We start from the raw sequence: 12,985 nt of genomic DNA, 5'->3' as shown, positions 1-12,985 counted from the left end.
TCTTAAACCACACATGCAAAATGGCTAATAATGCCTGGAGAAATGTATCTTTGTGATTTTTACTACAAAAAAATATTTTGTAAGGTTTGTAAAGACAAAAGTTTGTTTTTTTTACTCAATATGATGGTATAACTGTCATACTAAATATGAAAGTTGTATAAACATAACTCCAAAACCAAACATGCATTATGTCTAAAAATGCCTGTAATATTGTATCCATGTGAGTTTTACTAGAAACAGTTGTTTTTGTAAGGTTTGCAAATACAAAATATTGGTTTTACTCACTATGACAGTATACTGTCACATTCAATCTGACTGTTATTTAAATATAAGTTCTAAACCACAGATGCAAAATGGCTAATAACGCCTGGAGAAATGTATTTTTGTGAGTTTTACTGGAAAAAATATTTTGTAAGGTTTGTTAAGACACAAGTTACTTTTTTTTAGTCAATATGACAGAATAACTGTCATACTAAATTCGAAAGTTATATAAACATAACTCCAAAAATAAACATGCATTATGTCTAAAAATGCCAGTAATATTGAATCCATGTGAGTTTTACTAGAATCAGTTGTTTTTGTAAGGTTTGCAAATACAAAATATTGGTTTTACTCACTATGACAGTATACTGTCACTTTTAATCAGACAGTTATTTAAACATAACTCCTAAACCACTCATGCAAAATGGCTAATAATGCATGGAGAAATGTATCTTTGTGAGTTTTACTGGAAAAAAAATATTTTGTAAGGTTTGTAAAGACACAAGTTAGGTTATTTTATTCAATATTTTTGTGTAACTGTCAAATCAAATCAACTTTATTTATCATATTAAATGTAAAAGTTATGTAAACATAACTCCAAAACCAAACATACAATCCGTCTAAAAATGCCTGTAATATTGAATCTATGTAAGTTTTACTAGAATCAGGTATTTTGTTAAGGTTTACAAACACAAAAATTAGGTTTTACTCACAACAGTAAACCATAACAGTATACGGTCACATTCAATCTGACAGTTATTTAAACATAACTCCTAAACCACACTTGCAAAATGACTAATAATGCCTGGAGAAATGTATCTGTGTAAGTTTTCCTGAAAAGAAAAAAAAAAATAGTTTGTAAGGTTTGTAAAGAAGCAAGTTAATTTTTTACTCAATATGGCAGTATAACTGTCGTACTAAATATAAAAGTTAAATAAACCTAACTCCAAAACCAAACTTGCAATCCGTCTAAAAATGCCTGTAATATTGAATCTATGTGAGTTTTACCAGAATCAGATATTTTGGTAAGGTTTACAGATACAAAACTTTGGTTTTACTCATAATGACAGTATAACTGCAACATTTGATATGACAGTTATTTTAACATAACTCTTAAACCACATGTGCAAAATGGCTAATAATGCCTGGAAAAATGTATCTCCGTAAGTTTTACTAGAAAAAAATATTTTGTAAGGTTTGTAAAGACAAAAGTTATTTTTTTTACTCAATATGATGCTATAACTGTCATACTAAATATGAAAGTTATATAAACATAATTCCGAAACCAAACTCCTAAACCAAACTTGCAATTAGTCTTAAACTGCCTGTAATATTGAATCTATGTGAGTTTTACCAGAATAAGGTATTTTGGTAAGGTTTACAAATACAAAACCTGGGTTTTACTCATCATGACAGTATAACTGCAACATTTGATATAACAGTTATTTAAACATAACTCCTAAACCAAATATGCTAAATGGCTAATAATGCCTGGAGAAATGAATCTTTGTGAGTTTTACTGGGAAAAAAATATTTTGTAAGGTTTGTAAAGACACAAGTAAGTTTTTTTTTTAATTCAAAATGACAGCATAACTGTCATACTAAATATGAAAGTTAAATAAACATAACTCCAAAACCAAACTTGCAATCCATCTAAAAATGCCTGTAATATTGAATCTATGTGAGTTTTACCAGAAGCAGGTATTTTGGTAAGGTTTACAAATACAAAACCTGGGTTTTACTCATAATGACAGTATAACTGCAACATTTGATATAACAGTTATTTAAACATAACTCCTAAACCAAACATGCAAAATGGCTAATAGTGCCTGGAGAAATGTATCTTTGTGAGTTTTACTGGGAAACAATTTTTTGTAAGGTTTGTAAAGACACAAATTAGTTGTTTTTTTACTTCATATGACAGAATAACTGTCATACTAAATTCGAAAGTTATATAAACATAACTCCAAAACCAAACATGCATTATGTCTAAAAATGCCTGTATTATTGTATCTATGTGAGTTTTACCAGAATAAGGTATTTTGGTAAGGTTTAAAAATGCAAAACCTGGGTTTTACTCATAATGACGGTATAACTGCAACATTTGATATAACAGTTATTTAAACATAACTCCTAAACCAAACATGCAAAATGGTTAATAATGCCTGGAAAAATGTATATTTGTGAGTTTTACTGGAAAAAATTTTTTTTGTAAGGTTTGTAAAGACAAAAGTTATGTATTATTGTATCAATGTGAGTTTTACTAGAAACAGTTGTTTTTGTAAGGTTTGCAAATACAAAATATTAGCTTTACTCACTATGACAGTATACTGTCACATTCAATCTGACAGTAATTTAGACATAACTCATAAACAACACATGCAAAATGGCTAATAAACCTGGAGCAATGTATCTTTGTTAGTTTTACTAGAATAATGATCTTTTGTAAGGTTTGCAAAGACACAAGTTCGTTTTTTTTACTCAATATGATGGTATAATTATCATACTAAATATGAAAGTTAAATAAACATAACTTCAAAACCAAACATGCATTATGTCTAAAAAAGCCTGTATTATTGTATCTATGTGAGTTTTACCAGAATAAGGTATTTTGGTAAGGTTTAAAAATGCAAAACCTGGGTTTTACTCATAATGACAGTATAACTGCAACATTTGATATAACAGTTATTTAAACATAACTCCTAAACCAAACATGCAAAATGGTTAATAATGCCTGGAAAAATGTATATTTGTGAGTATTACTGGGAAAAAAATTTTTTGTAAGTTTTGTAAAGACAAAAGTTAGTTTTTTTTACTCAATATGACAGTATTACTGTCATACTAAATGTAAAAGTTTTATAAACATAACTCCAAAACCAAACATGCATTATGTCTAAAAATGCCTGTAATATTGTATCCATGTGAGTTTTACTAGAATCAGTTGTTTTTGTAAGGTTTGCAAATACAAAATATTGGTTTTACTCACTGTGACAGTTTACTGTCACATTCAATCTGACCGTTATTTAAACATAACTCCTAAACCACACATGCTAAAGGGCTAATAATCCCTGGAGAAATGTACCTTTGTGAGTTTTACTGGAAAAAAATATATTTTGTAAGGTTTGTAAAGACACAAGTTTTTTTTTTTTACTCCATATGACAGTATAACTGTCATACTAAATGTAAAAGTTATATAAACATAACTCCAAAACAAACATGCATTATGTCTAATAATGCCTATAATATTGTATCCATGCCAGTTTTAGTAGAATCAGTTGTTTTTGTAAGGTTTGCAATCACAAAATTTTGGTTTTACTCACTTTGACAGTATACTGTCACATTCAATCTGACTGTTATTTAAAAATAAATTCTAAACCACAGATGCAAAATGGCTAATAATAACTGGGAAAATGTATTTTTGTGAGTTTTACTGGAAAAAATATATTTTGTAAGGTTTGTATAGACAAAATTTAGTTTTTTTTACTCAATATGATGGAAACATGCTTTATGTCTAAAAAATCCTGTAATATTGTATCTATGTGAGTTTTGTCAGAATCATGTATTTTAGTAAGGTTTACAAATACAAAAAATACTCTTAATTACAGTATAACTGCCACACATAATATGACAGTTATTTAAACATAACTCCTAAACCAAACATGATAAATGGCTAATAATGCCTTGGGAAAAGTATCTTTGTGAGTTTAACTGGAAAAAAATATTTTGTAAGGTTTGTAAAGATATGTTAGTTTTTTTTACTCAATATGACAGTATATTTGTCATATTGAGTTTTACTACAATCGGTTGTTTTTGTAAGTCTTGCAAATACAAAATATTGGTTTTACTCACTATGACAGTATACTGTTACATTCAATCTGACAGTTATTTAAACATAACTCCTAAACCACACATGCAAAATGGCTAATAATGCCTGGAGAAATGTATCTTGTGAGGTTTACTGGAAAAAAGTATTTTGTAAGGTTTGTAAAGATACAAATTAGGTTTTTGTATTTAATATAATTGTATAACCGTCATAATAAATGTAAAAGTTATATAAACATAACTCCAAAACCAAACATGCAATCTGTCTAAAAATGCCTGTAATATTGAATCTATGTGAGTTTTACTAGAATCAGGTATTTTGTTAAGGTTTACAAATACAAAAATTCAGTTTTACTCACTAAGACAGTATACTGTCACATTCAATCTGACAGTTATTTAGACATAACTCCTAAACCACACATGCAAAATGACTAATAATGCCTGGAGAAATGTATCTTTGTAAGTTTTACTGGAAAAAAAAAAAGTTTGTAAAGACATAAGTTAGGTTTTTTTTTACTCAATATGACAGTATAACTGTCATACTAATAATGAAAGTTATATAAACATAACTCCAAAACCAAACTTGCATTCCGTCTAAAAATGCCTGTAATATTAAATGTATGTGAGTTTTACCAGAATCAGGTATTTTGGTAAGGTTTACAAATACAAAACTTGGGTTTTTCTCATAATGACAGTATAACTGCAAAATTTGATATGACAATTATTTTAACATAACTCTTAAACCACACATGCAAAATGGCTAATAATGCCTGGAGAAATGTATCTTTGTGATTTTTACTACAAAAAAATATTTTGTAAGGTTTGTAAAGACAAAAGTTTTTTTTTTTTACTCAATATGATGGTATAACTGTCATACTAAATATGAAAGTTGTATAAACATAACTCCAAAACCAAACATGCATTATGTCTAATAATGCCTATAATATTGTATCCATGCCAGTTTTAGTAGAATCAGTTGTTTTTGTAAGGTTTGCAATCACAAAATTTTGGTTTTACTCACTTTGACAGTATACTGTCACATTCAATCTGACTGTTATTTAAAAATAAATTCTAAACCACAGATGCAAAATGGCTAATACCGGTAATAACTGGGAAAATGTATTTTTGTGAGTTTTACTGGAAAAAATATATTTTGTAAGGTTTGTATAGACAAAATTTAGTTTTTTTACTCAATATGATGGAAACATGCTTTATGTCTAAAAAATCCTGTAATATTGTATCTATGTGAGTTTTGTCAGAATCATGTATTTTAGTAAGGTTTACAAATACAAAAAATACTCTTAATTACAGTATAACTGCCACACATAATATGACAGTTATTTAAACATAACTCCTAAACCAAACATGATAAATGGCTAATAATGCCTTGGGAAAAGTATCTTTGTGAGTTTAACTGGAAAAAAATATTTTGTAAGGTTTGTAAAGATATGTTAGTTTTTTTTACTCAATATGACAGTATATTTGTCATATTGAGTTTTACTACAATCGGTTGTTTTTGTAAGTCTTGCAAATACAAAATATTGGTTTTACTCACTATGACAGTATACTGTTACATTCAATCTGACAGTTATTTAAACATAACTCCTAAACCACACATGCAAAATGGCTAATAATGCCTGGAGAAATGTATCTTGTGAGTTTTACTGGAAAAAAGTATTTTGTAAGGTTTGTAAAGATACAAATTAGGTTTTTGTATTTAATATAATTGTATAACCGTCATAATAAATGTAAAAGTTATATAAACATAACTCCAAAACCAAACATGCAATCTGTCTAAAAATGCCTGTAATATTGAATCTATGTGAGTTTTACTAGAATCAGGTATTTTGTTAAGGTTTACAAATACAAAAATTCAGTTTTACTCACTAAGACAGTATACTGTCACATTCAATCTGACAGTTATTTAGACATAACTCCTAAACCACACATGCAAAATGACTAATAATGCCTGGAGAAATGTATCTTTGTAAGTTTTACTGGAAAAAAAAAAAGTTTGTAAAGACATAAGTTAGGTTTTTTTTTACTCAATATGACAGTATAACTGTCATACTAATAATGAAAGTTATATAAACATAACTCCAAAACCAAACTTGCATTCCGTCTAAAAATGCCTGTAATATTAAATGTATGTGAGTTTTACCAGAATCAGGTATTTTGGTAAGGTTTACAAATACAAAACTTGGGTTTTTCTCATAATGACAGTATAACTGCAAAATTTGATATGACAATTATTTTAACATAACTCTTAAACCACACATGCAAAATGGCTAATAATGCCTGGAGAAATGTATCTTTGTGATTTTTACTACAAAAAAATATTTTGTAAGGTTTGTAAAGACAAAAGTTTGTTTTTTTTACTCAATATGATGGTATAACTGTCATACTAAATATCAATCAATCAATCAATCAATGTTTATTTATATAGCCCTAAATCACAAGTGTCTCAAAGGGCTGCACAAGCCACAACGACATCCTCGGTATAGCCCACATAAGGGCTATGAAAGTTGTATAAACATAACTCCAAAACCAAACATGCATTATGTCTAAAAATGCCTGTAATATTGTATCCATGTGAGTTTTACTAGAAACAGTTGTTTTTGTAAGGTTTGCAAATACAAAATATTGGTTTTACTCACTATGACAGTATACTGTCACATTCAATCTGACTGTTATTTAAATATAAGTTCTAAACCACAGATGCAAAATGGCTAATAACGCCTGGAGAAATGTATTTTTGTGAGTTTTACTGGAAAAAATATTTTGTAAGGTTTGTTAAGACACAAGTTACTTTTTTTTAGTCAATATGACAGAATAACTGTCATACTAAATTCGAAAGTTATATAAACATAACTCCAAAAATAAACATGCATTATGTCTAAAAATGCCAGTAATATTGAATCCATGTGAGTTTTACTAGAATCAGTTGTTTTTGTAAGGTTTGCAAATACAAAATATTGGTTTTACTCACTATGACAGTATACTGTCACTTTTAATCAGACAGTTATTTAAACATAACTCCTAAACCACTCATGCAAAATGGCTAATAATGCATGGAGAAATGTATCTTTGTGAGTTTTACTGGAAAAAAAATATTTTGTAAGGTTTGTAAAGACACAAGTTAGGTTATTTTATTCAATATTTTTGTGTAACTGTCAAATCAAATCAACTTTATTTATCATATTAAATGTAAAAGTTATGTAAACATAACTCCAAAACCAAACATACAATCCGTCTAAAAATGCCTGTAATATTGAATCTATGTAAGTTTTACTAGAATCAGGTATTTTGTTAAGGTTTACAAACACAAAAATTAGGTTTTACTCACAACAGTAAACCATAACAGTATACGGTCACATTCAATCTGACAGTTATTTAAACATAACTCCTAAACCACACTTGCAAAATGACTAATAATGCCTGGAGAAATGTATCTGTGTAAGTTTTCCTGAAAAGAAAAAAAAAAATAGTTTGTAAGGTTTGTAAAGAAGCAAGTTAATTTTTTACTCAATATGGCAGTATAACTGTCGTACTAAATATAAAAGTTAAATAAACCTAACTCCAAAACCAAACTTGCAATCCGTCTAAAAATGCCTGTAATATTGAATCTATGTGAGTTTTACCAGAATCAGATATTTTGGTAAGGTTTACAGATACAAAACTTTGGTTTTACTCATAATGACAGTATAACTGCAACATTTGATATGACAGTTATTTTAACATAACTCTTAAACCACATGTGCAAAATGGCTAATAATGCCTGGAAAAATGTATCTCCGTAAGTTTTACTAGAAAAAAATATTTTGTAAGGTTTGTAAAGACAAAAGTTATTTTTTTTACTCAATATGATGCTATAACTGTCATACTAAATATGAAAGTTATATAAACATAATTCCGAAACCAAACTCCTAAACCAAACTTGCAATTAGTCTTAAACTGCCTGTAATATTGAATCTATGTGAGTTTTACCAGAATAAGGTATTTTGGTAAGGTTTACAAATACAAAACCTGGGTTTTACTCATCATGACAGTATAACTGCAACATTTGATATAACAGTTATTTAAACATAACTCCTAAACCAAATATGCTAAATGGCTAATAATGCCTGGAGAAATGAATCTTTGTGAGTTTTACTGGGAAAAAAATATTTTGTAAGGTTTGTAAAGACACAAGTAAGTTTTTTTTTTAATTCAAAATGACAGCATAACTGTCATACTAAATATGAAAGTTAAATAAACATAACTCCAAAACCAAACTTGCAATCCATCTAAAAATGCCTGTAATATTGAATCTATGTGAGTTTTACCAGAAGCAGGTATTTTGGTAAGGTTTACAAATACAAAACCTGGGTTTTACTCATAATGACAGTATAACTGCAACATTTGATATAACAGTTATTTAAACATAACTCCTAAACCAAACATGCAAAATGGCTAATAGTGCCTGGAGAAATGTATCTTTGTGAGTTTTACTGGGAAACAATTTTTTGTAAGGTTTGTAAAGACACAAATTAGTTGTTTTTTTACTTCATATGACAGAATAACTGTCATACTAAATTCGAAAGTTATATAAACATAACTCCAAAACCAAACATGCATTATGTCTAAAAATGCCTGTATTATTGTATCTATGTGAGTTTTACCAGAATAAGGTATTTTGGTAAGGTTTAAAAATGCAAAACCTGGGTTTTACTCATAATGACGGTATAACTGCAACATTTGATATAACAGTTATTTAAACATAACTCCTAAACCAAACATGCAAAATGGTTAATAATGCCTGGAAAAATGTATATTTGTGAGTTTTACTGGAAAACATTTTTTTTGTAAGGTTTGTAAAGACAAAAGTTAGTTTTTTTTACTCAATATGACAGTATTACTGTCATACTAAATGTAAAAGTTTTATAAACATAACTCCAAAACCAAACATGCATTATGTCTAAAAATGCCTGTAATATTGTATCCATGTGAGTTTTACTAGAATCAGTTGTTTTTGTAAGGTTTGCAAATACAAAATATTGGTTTTACTCACTGTGACAGTTTACTGTCACATTCAATTTGACCGTTATTTAAACATAACTCCTAAACCACACATGCTCTGTATATTTAGGAGACACGACGCAATGATGTAGTCACGCCAGTACGCCTTTAGTGTGAAGTTCTCGTCAGAGTCCTTTGCGTCGACAAGGTTTTGCAGGATACTTTGAGTGTAAAGAGCCTTAAATGCACGAATAACACCTTGATCCATGGGCTGAATTAGCGACGAGGTGTTTGGGGGCAAGAACTCAATGTGCACACCATCAAACGACACATCGACAGTGTGGCCTTCAGCATTATCCAAGAGCAAAAGTACTTTAAATTCGAGTCCTTTCTCTGCTAGATACAGTCTGACTTCCGGGATAAAACACTGGTGGAACCAATTTGAGATGAGGGAGTTTGTCATCCTGGCTTTTGGATTATGCATCCAGTACACAGGCAACACGTTTTTATTCTTATTTTTCAGGGCCTTTGGGTTTTCGGATTTATAAACAAGCCCTGGCTTTATCATAAAGCCGGCAGCATTCCCACACATAACTAAAGTAAAACGATCTTTTTGAGCCTTAAATCCAGGAGCGTTGGCTTCCTCCTTCATAATAAAAGTGCGAGACGGCATTCTTTTCCAAAATAAACCAGTTTCGGCCATGTTGAAAACTTGTTCAGGCCGGTAGCTTCTTTCCTTGATTAGAGTTTTAAATGTGTTGCGGACAAATTCCTCGGCTCTGGCTTTATCCGCTTCTTCGATAAAAGTTTTAAATGTGTTGTGGACAAACTCTTCAGCCGCGGCTTTATCCGCCGAGGCAGCTTCTCCGCGTAGAGAAACGTTCTTAAAACGCTTCTGGAACTTGTCGAACCAGCCCTTGCTGGCATTAAATGGAATCTTAGACGCACTCGACGTACCTTCCTCGGCGGCGTCGTTCTGGCATCCGTCGGGAACATAGTCACTTTTAGCAAAATCTTCATAAAGCTTCTTCGCCTTCGTGCGGATGATGTTCGTGTCGAGCCGGATATTTTTCATCTTGCATTCACTGATCCACACAGCCAGTACGGACTCCATCTTCACAATGGTCTTATTCCGCGGCGTCACCACCCTCTTCGCGTTCTTATTAAGAGTAATGGCTGCCGTCGCCCTTATGTTTTTTTCGTCCTTCTTTATGTAGCGTACAGTTGACTCGTTGATTCCGTAATGGCGGCCGACACTCGTGTAGCTTTTACCTAACTTCAACATGTCAAGGAGTTCCACCTTTTCAACAATAGTGAGCATTTTTCTCCGGCGCTTCGGTTCGGCGGGGGGAGCCTTCGAAGACGCCAAGCGTTTGGACGCCATATTATTTAGAAATTAAAGTCCAAAAATATCACAACACCGCTGAGCACCAGATAAACAAGAAGAAGACCGGAAGTACTTTGTCCGTCTTCCTTTTTTATTATTATTTTTTTTATGGCGGTGTCACGCCAAATTTCTTCCCCCTCCCCATTTCCTCTTATGTCATTTCCTTTTACTTACGTAATTTCCTCTTATGTCATTGACAGCGATCGATAGAATCCAAATCTCCTGAAAATGGCGGTGCCACTGAATGACATTTGTCTTAATCTTTCCCAGGGGACTTATGTCAAACACCAGCAGGCTTCGAAAAATTCCAGGTGGAGTGTTAGGGAAAATTTCAGGCGGAGTGTTGGGTCGCTGCTGGGATCTTCTGTCTTCGTGGTAACGTGCAAAAAATATAAATTAAAATATAATACTGTTAAATGTCTGTACTTTAAATCAACATTATTGTTGAAACCATTTAACTAATATTAATTAATGTATAATACTGTTAAATGTCTGTACTTTAAATCAACATTATTGTTGAAACCATTTAACTAATATTAATTAATGTATAATACTGTTAAATGTCTGTACTTTAAATCAACATTATTGTTGAAACCATTTCACTAATATTAATTAATATATAATACTGTTAAATGTCTGTACTTTAAATCAACATTATTGTTGAAACCACCGATTGTAGCTGAGATAGGCTCCAGCGCCCCCCGCGACCCCAAAGGGAATAAGCGGTAGAAAATGGATGATTGGATGGCATTTCACTACAATATTGTGTGTGCTGCTGTCCTGTGTTAAAGCCGAAGTGTTATCAATCGCTGTCAATGACGTAAGAGGAAATGACGTAAGAGAAAATGACCCCCGAAGCGGACGCAGGTCCATTTCGGGAGATTTTCGGGAGATAATTTGTCCCGGGGGTTTTCGGGATAGGCGCTGAATTTCGGGAGTCTCCCGGAAAATCTGGGGGGGTTGGCAAATATGCTGTATTATGAAAATAGTATATATCTGTATCATGAATCAATTTAAGTGGACCCCGACTTAAACAAGTTGAAAAATGTATTCGGGTGTTACCATTTAGTGGTCAATTGTACAGAATATGTATTTCACTGTGCAATCTACTAATAAAAGTTTCAATCAATCAATCAATCATTGTAGGGGGAATTTAAGGGGGGGTACACAGGATATGATGACATGTGTTATGTGTTGGACACCGGGAAGTGAAGGAACTAAGAGCGGGAATACCAACAGACCCTATTTTACTGGAAATAGTGTGGTGTTCGGGTCTGTGGGACCCATCCATCCATCCATGTTCTACCGCTTATTCCCTTTGGGGTCGCGGGGGGCGCTGGAGCCTATCTCAGCTACAATCGGGCGGAAGGCGGGGTACACCCTGGACAAGTCGCCACCTCATCGCAGGGCCAACACAGATAGACAGACAACATTCACACTCACATTCACACACTAGGGCCAATTTAGTGTTGCCAATCAACCTATCCCCAGGTGCATGTCTTTGGAAGTGGGAGGAAACCGGAGTACCCGGAGGGAACCCACGCAGTCACGGGGAGAACATGCAAACTCCACACAGAAAGATCCCGAGCCCGAGATTGAACCCAAGACTACTCAGGACCTCTGTGGGACCCGTTTTCATTATTTATTAAAAAAAAAAAATTATACAATTAATTAATTTTTCAAACTGAGACTCACTGACTTTGGCTCATATTACTTTTGCGATTGCTAAAGAGCATGATTTTGGTCTTCTTTACATTCAGAGACAATTTGTTCTTAATAAACCAAGTTTTGAAGTGAATTATATTTATATAGCGCTTTTCTCTAGTGACTCAAAGCGCTTTACATAGTGAAACCCAATATCTAAGTTACATTTAAACCAGTGTGGGTGGCACTGGGAGCAGGTGGGTAAAGTGTCTTGCCCAAGGACACAACAGCAGTGACTAGAATGGCGGAAGCAGGGATCGAACCTGCAACCCTCAAGTTGCTGGCAGTTGCTTTTTATATAATAAAATAACATCTGTGAAATAGTATACACAACAGTTTTGTAATATGTAATTAATTAATTCAGTCATTATTAACATACTGAGATGAAGAATATCTTATTTTCAATAAAGTTGAAAGTATTTCTCATAATTCTTCTTCTTTGTACTTTGTAAGCACCATTAATTTGAATAACCTCTTAAACTGGATCATATCAGTACAATGTTTAACTTCATTACTTAATCCATTCCATAATTTAATTCCACATACTGATATGCTAAAGGTTCTAAATGTTGTACGTGCATATAAATGTTTTATATTATTTTTTCCTCTAAGGTTATATTTCTCCTCTTTAGTTGAGAAGAATTGTTGTACATTCTTTCATCATCATCAGCCGTTATCATTCCACTGCTGGACGAAAGCCTCAGCATGTTTCTGCCATAGTGAACGATCTCTAGCTGCTCCCTGCCACTGCACTGTTCCCTCTGGAACTGCTGGGGACTGGGGGCCGTCTTCTTGGCGTACTTTTCATGCTGG

General features: G+C 32.1%; 1 protein-coding gene across 3 annotated transcripts in view; it reads right to left on the bottom strand.

Moving 5' to 3' along the window:
• The window catches only part of LOC133574309 (putative CENPB DNA-binding domain-containing protein 1), a 69,177-nt gene extending 58,469 nt beyond the window's left edge, over positions 1–10,708 (bottom strand). The window contains exon 1 of one of the 3 annotated variants that reach the window (XM_061926454.1): positions 10,039–10,708. In XM_061926454.1, coding sequence (XP_061782438.1) covers positions 10,039–10,465 — 427 coding nt within the window. In that variant the 5' untranslated portion in view covers positions 10,466–10,708. The remainder of the gene's footprint in view (positions 1–10,038) is intronic. The other 2 variants (XM_061926455.2, XM_061926456.2) reach the window with 2 other exon arrangements.
• Between the last annotated feature and the right edge of the window lie 2,277 nt (positions 10,709–12,985).

Source organism: Nerophis lumbriciformis, linkage group LG31 (genome assembly GCF_033978685.3).
Source record: "Nerophis lumbriciformis linkage group LG31, RoL_Nlum_v2.1, whole genome shotgun sequence".
In the NCBI taxonomy this organism is placed as follows: domain Eukaryota; kingdom Metazoa; phylum Chordata; class Actinopteri; order Syngnathiformes; family Syngnathidae; genus Nerophis; species Nerophis lumbriciformis.
The sequence above is the reverse complement of the archived record's forward strand: the minus strand, read 5'-3'. Positions and strand labels throughout refer to the sequence as shown.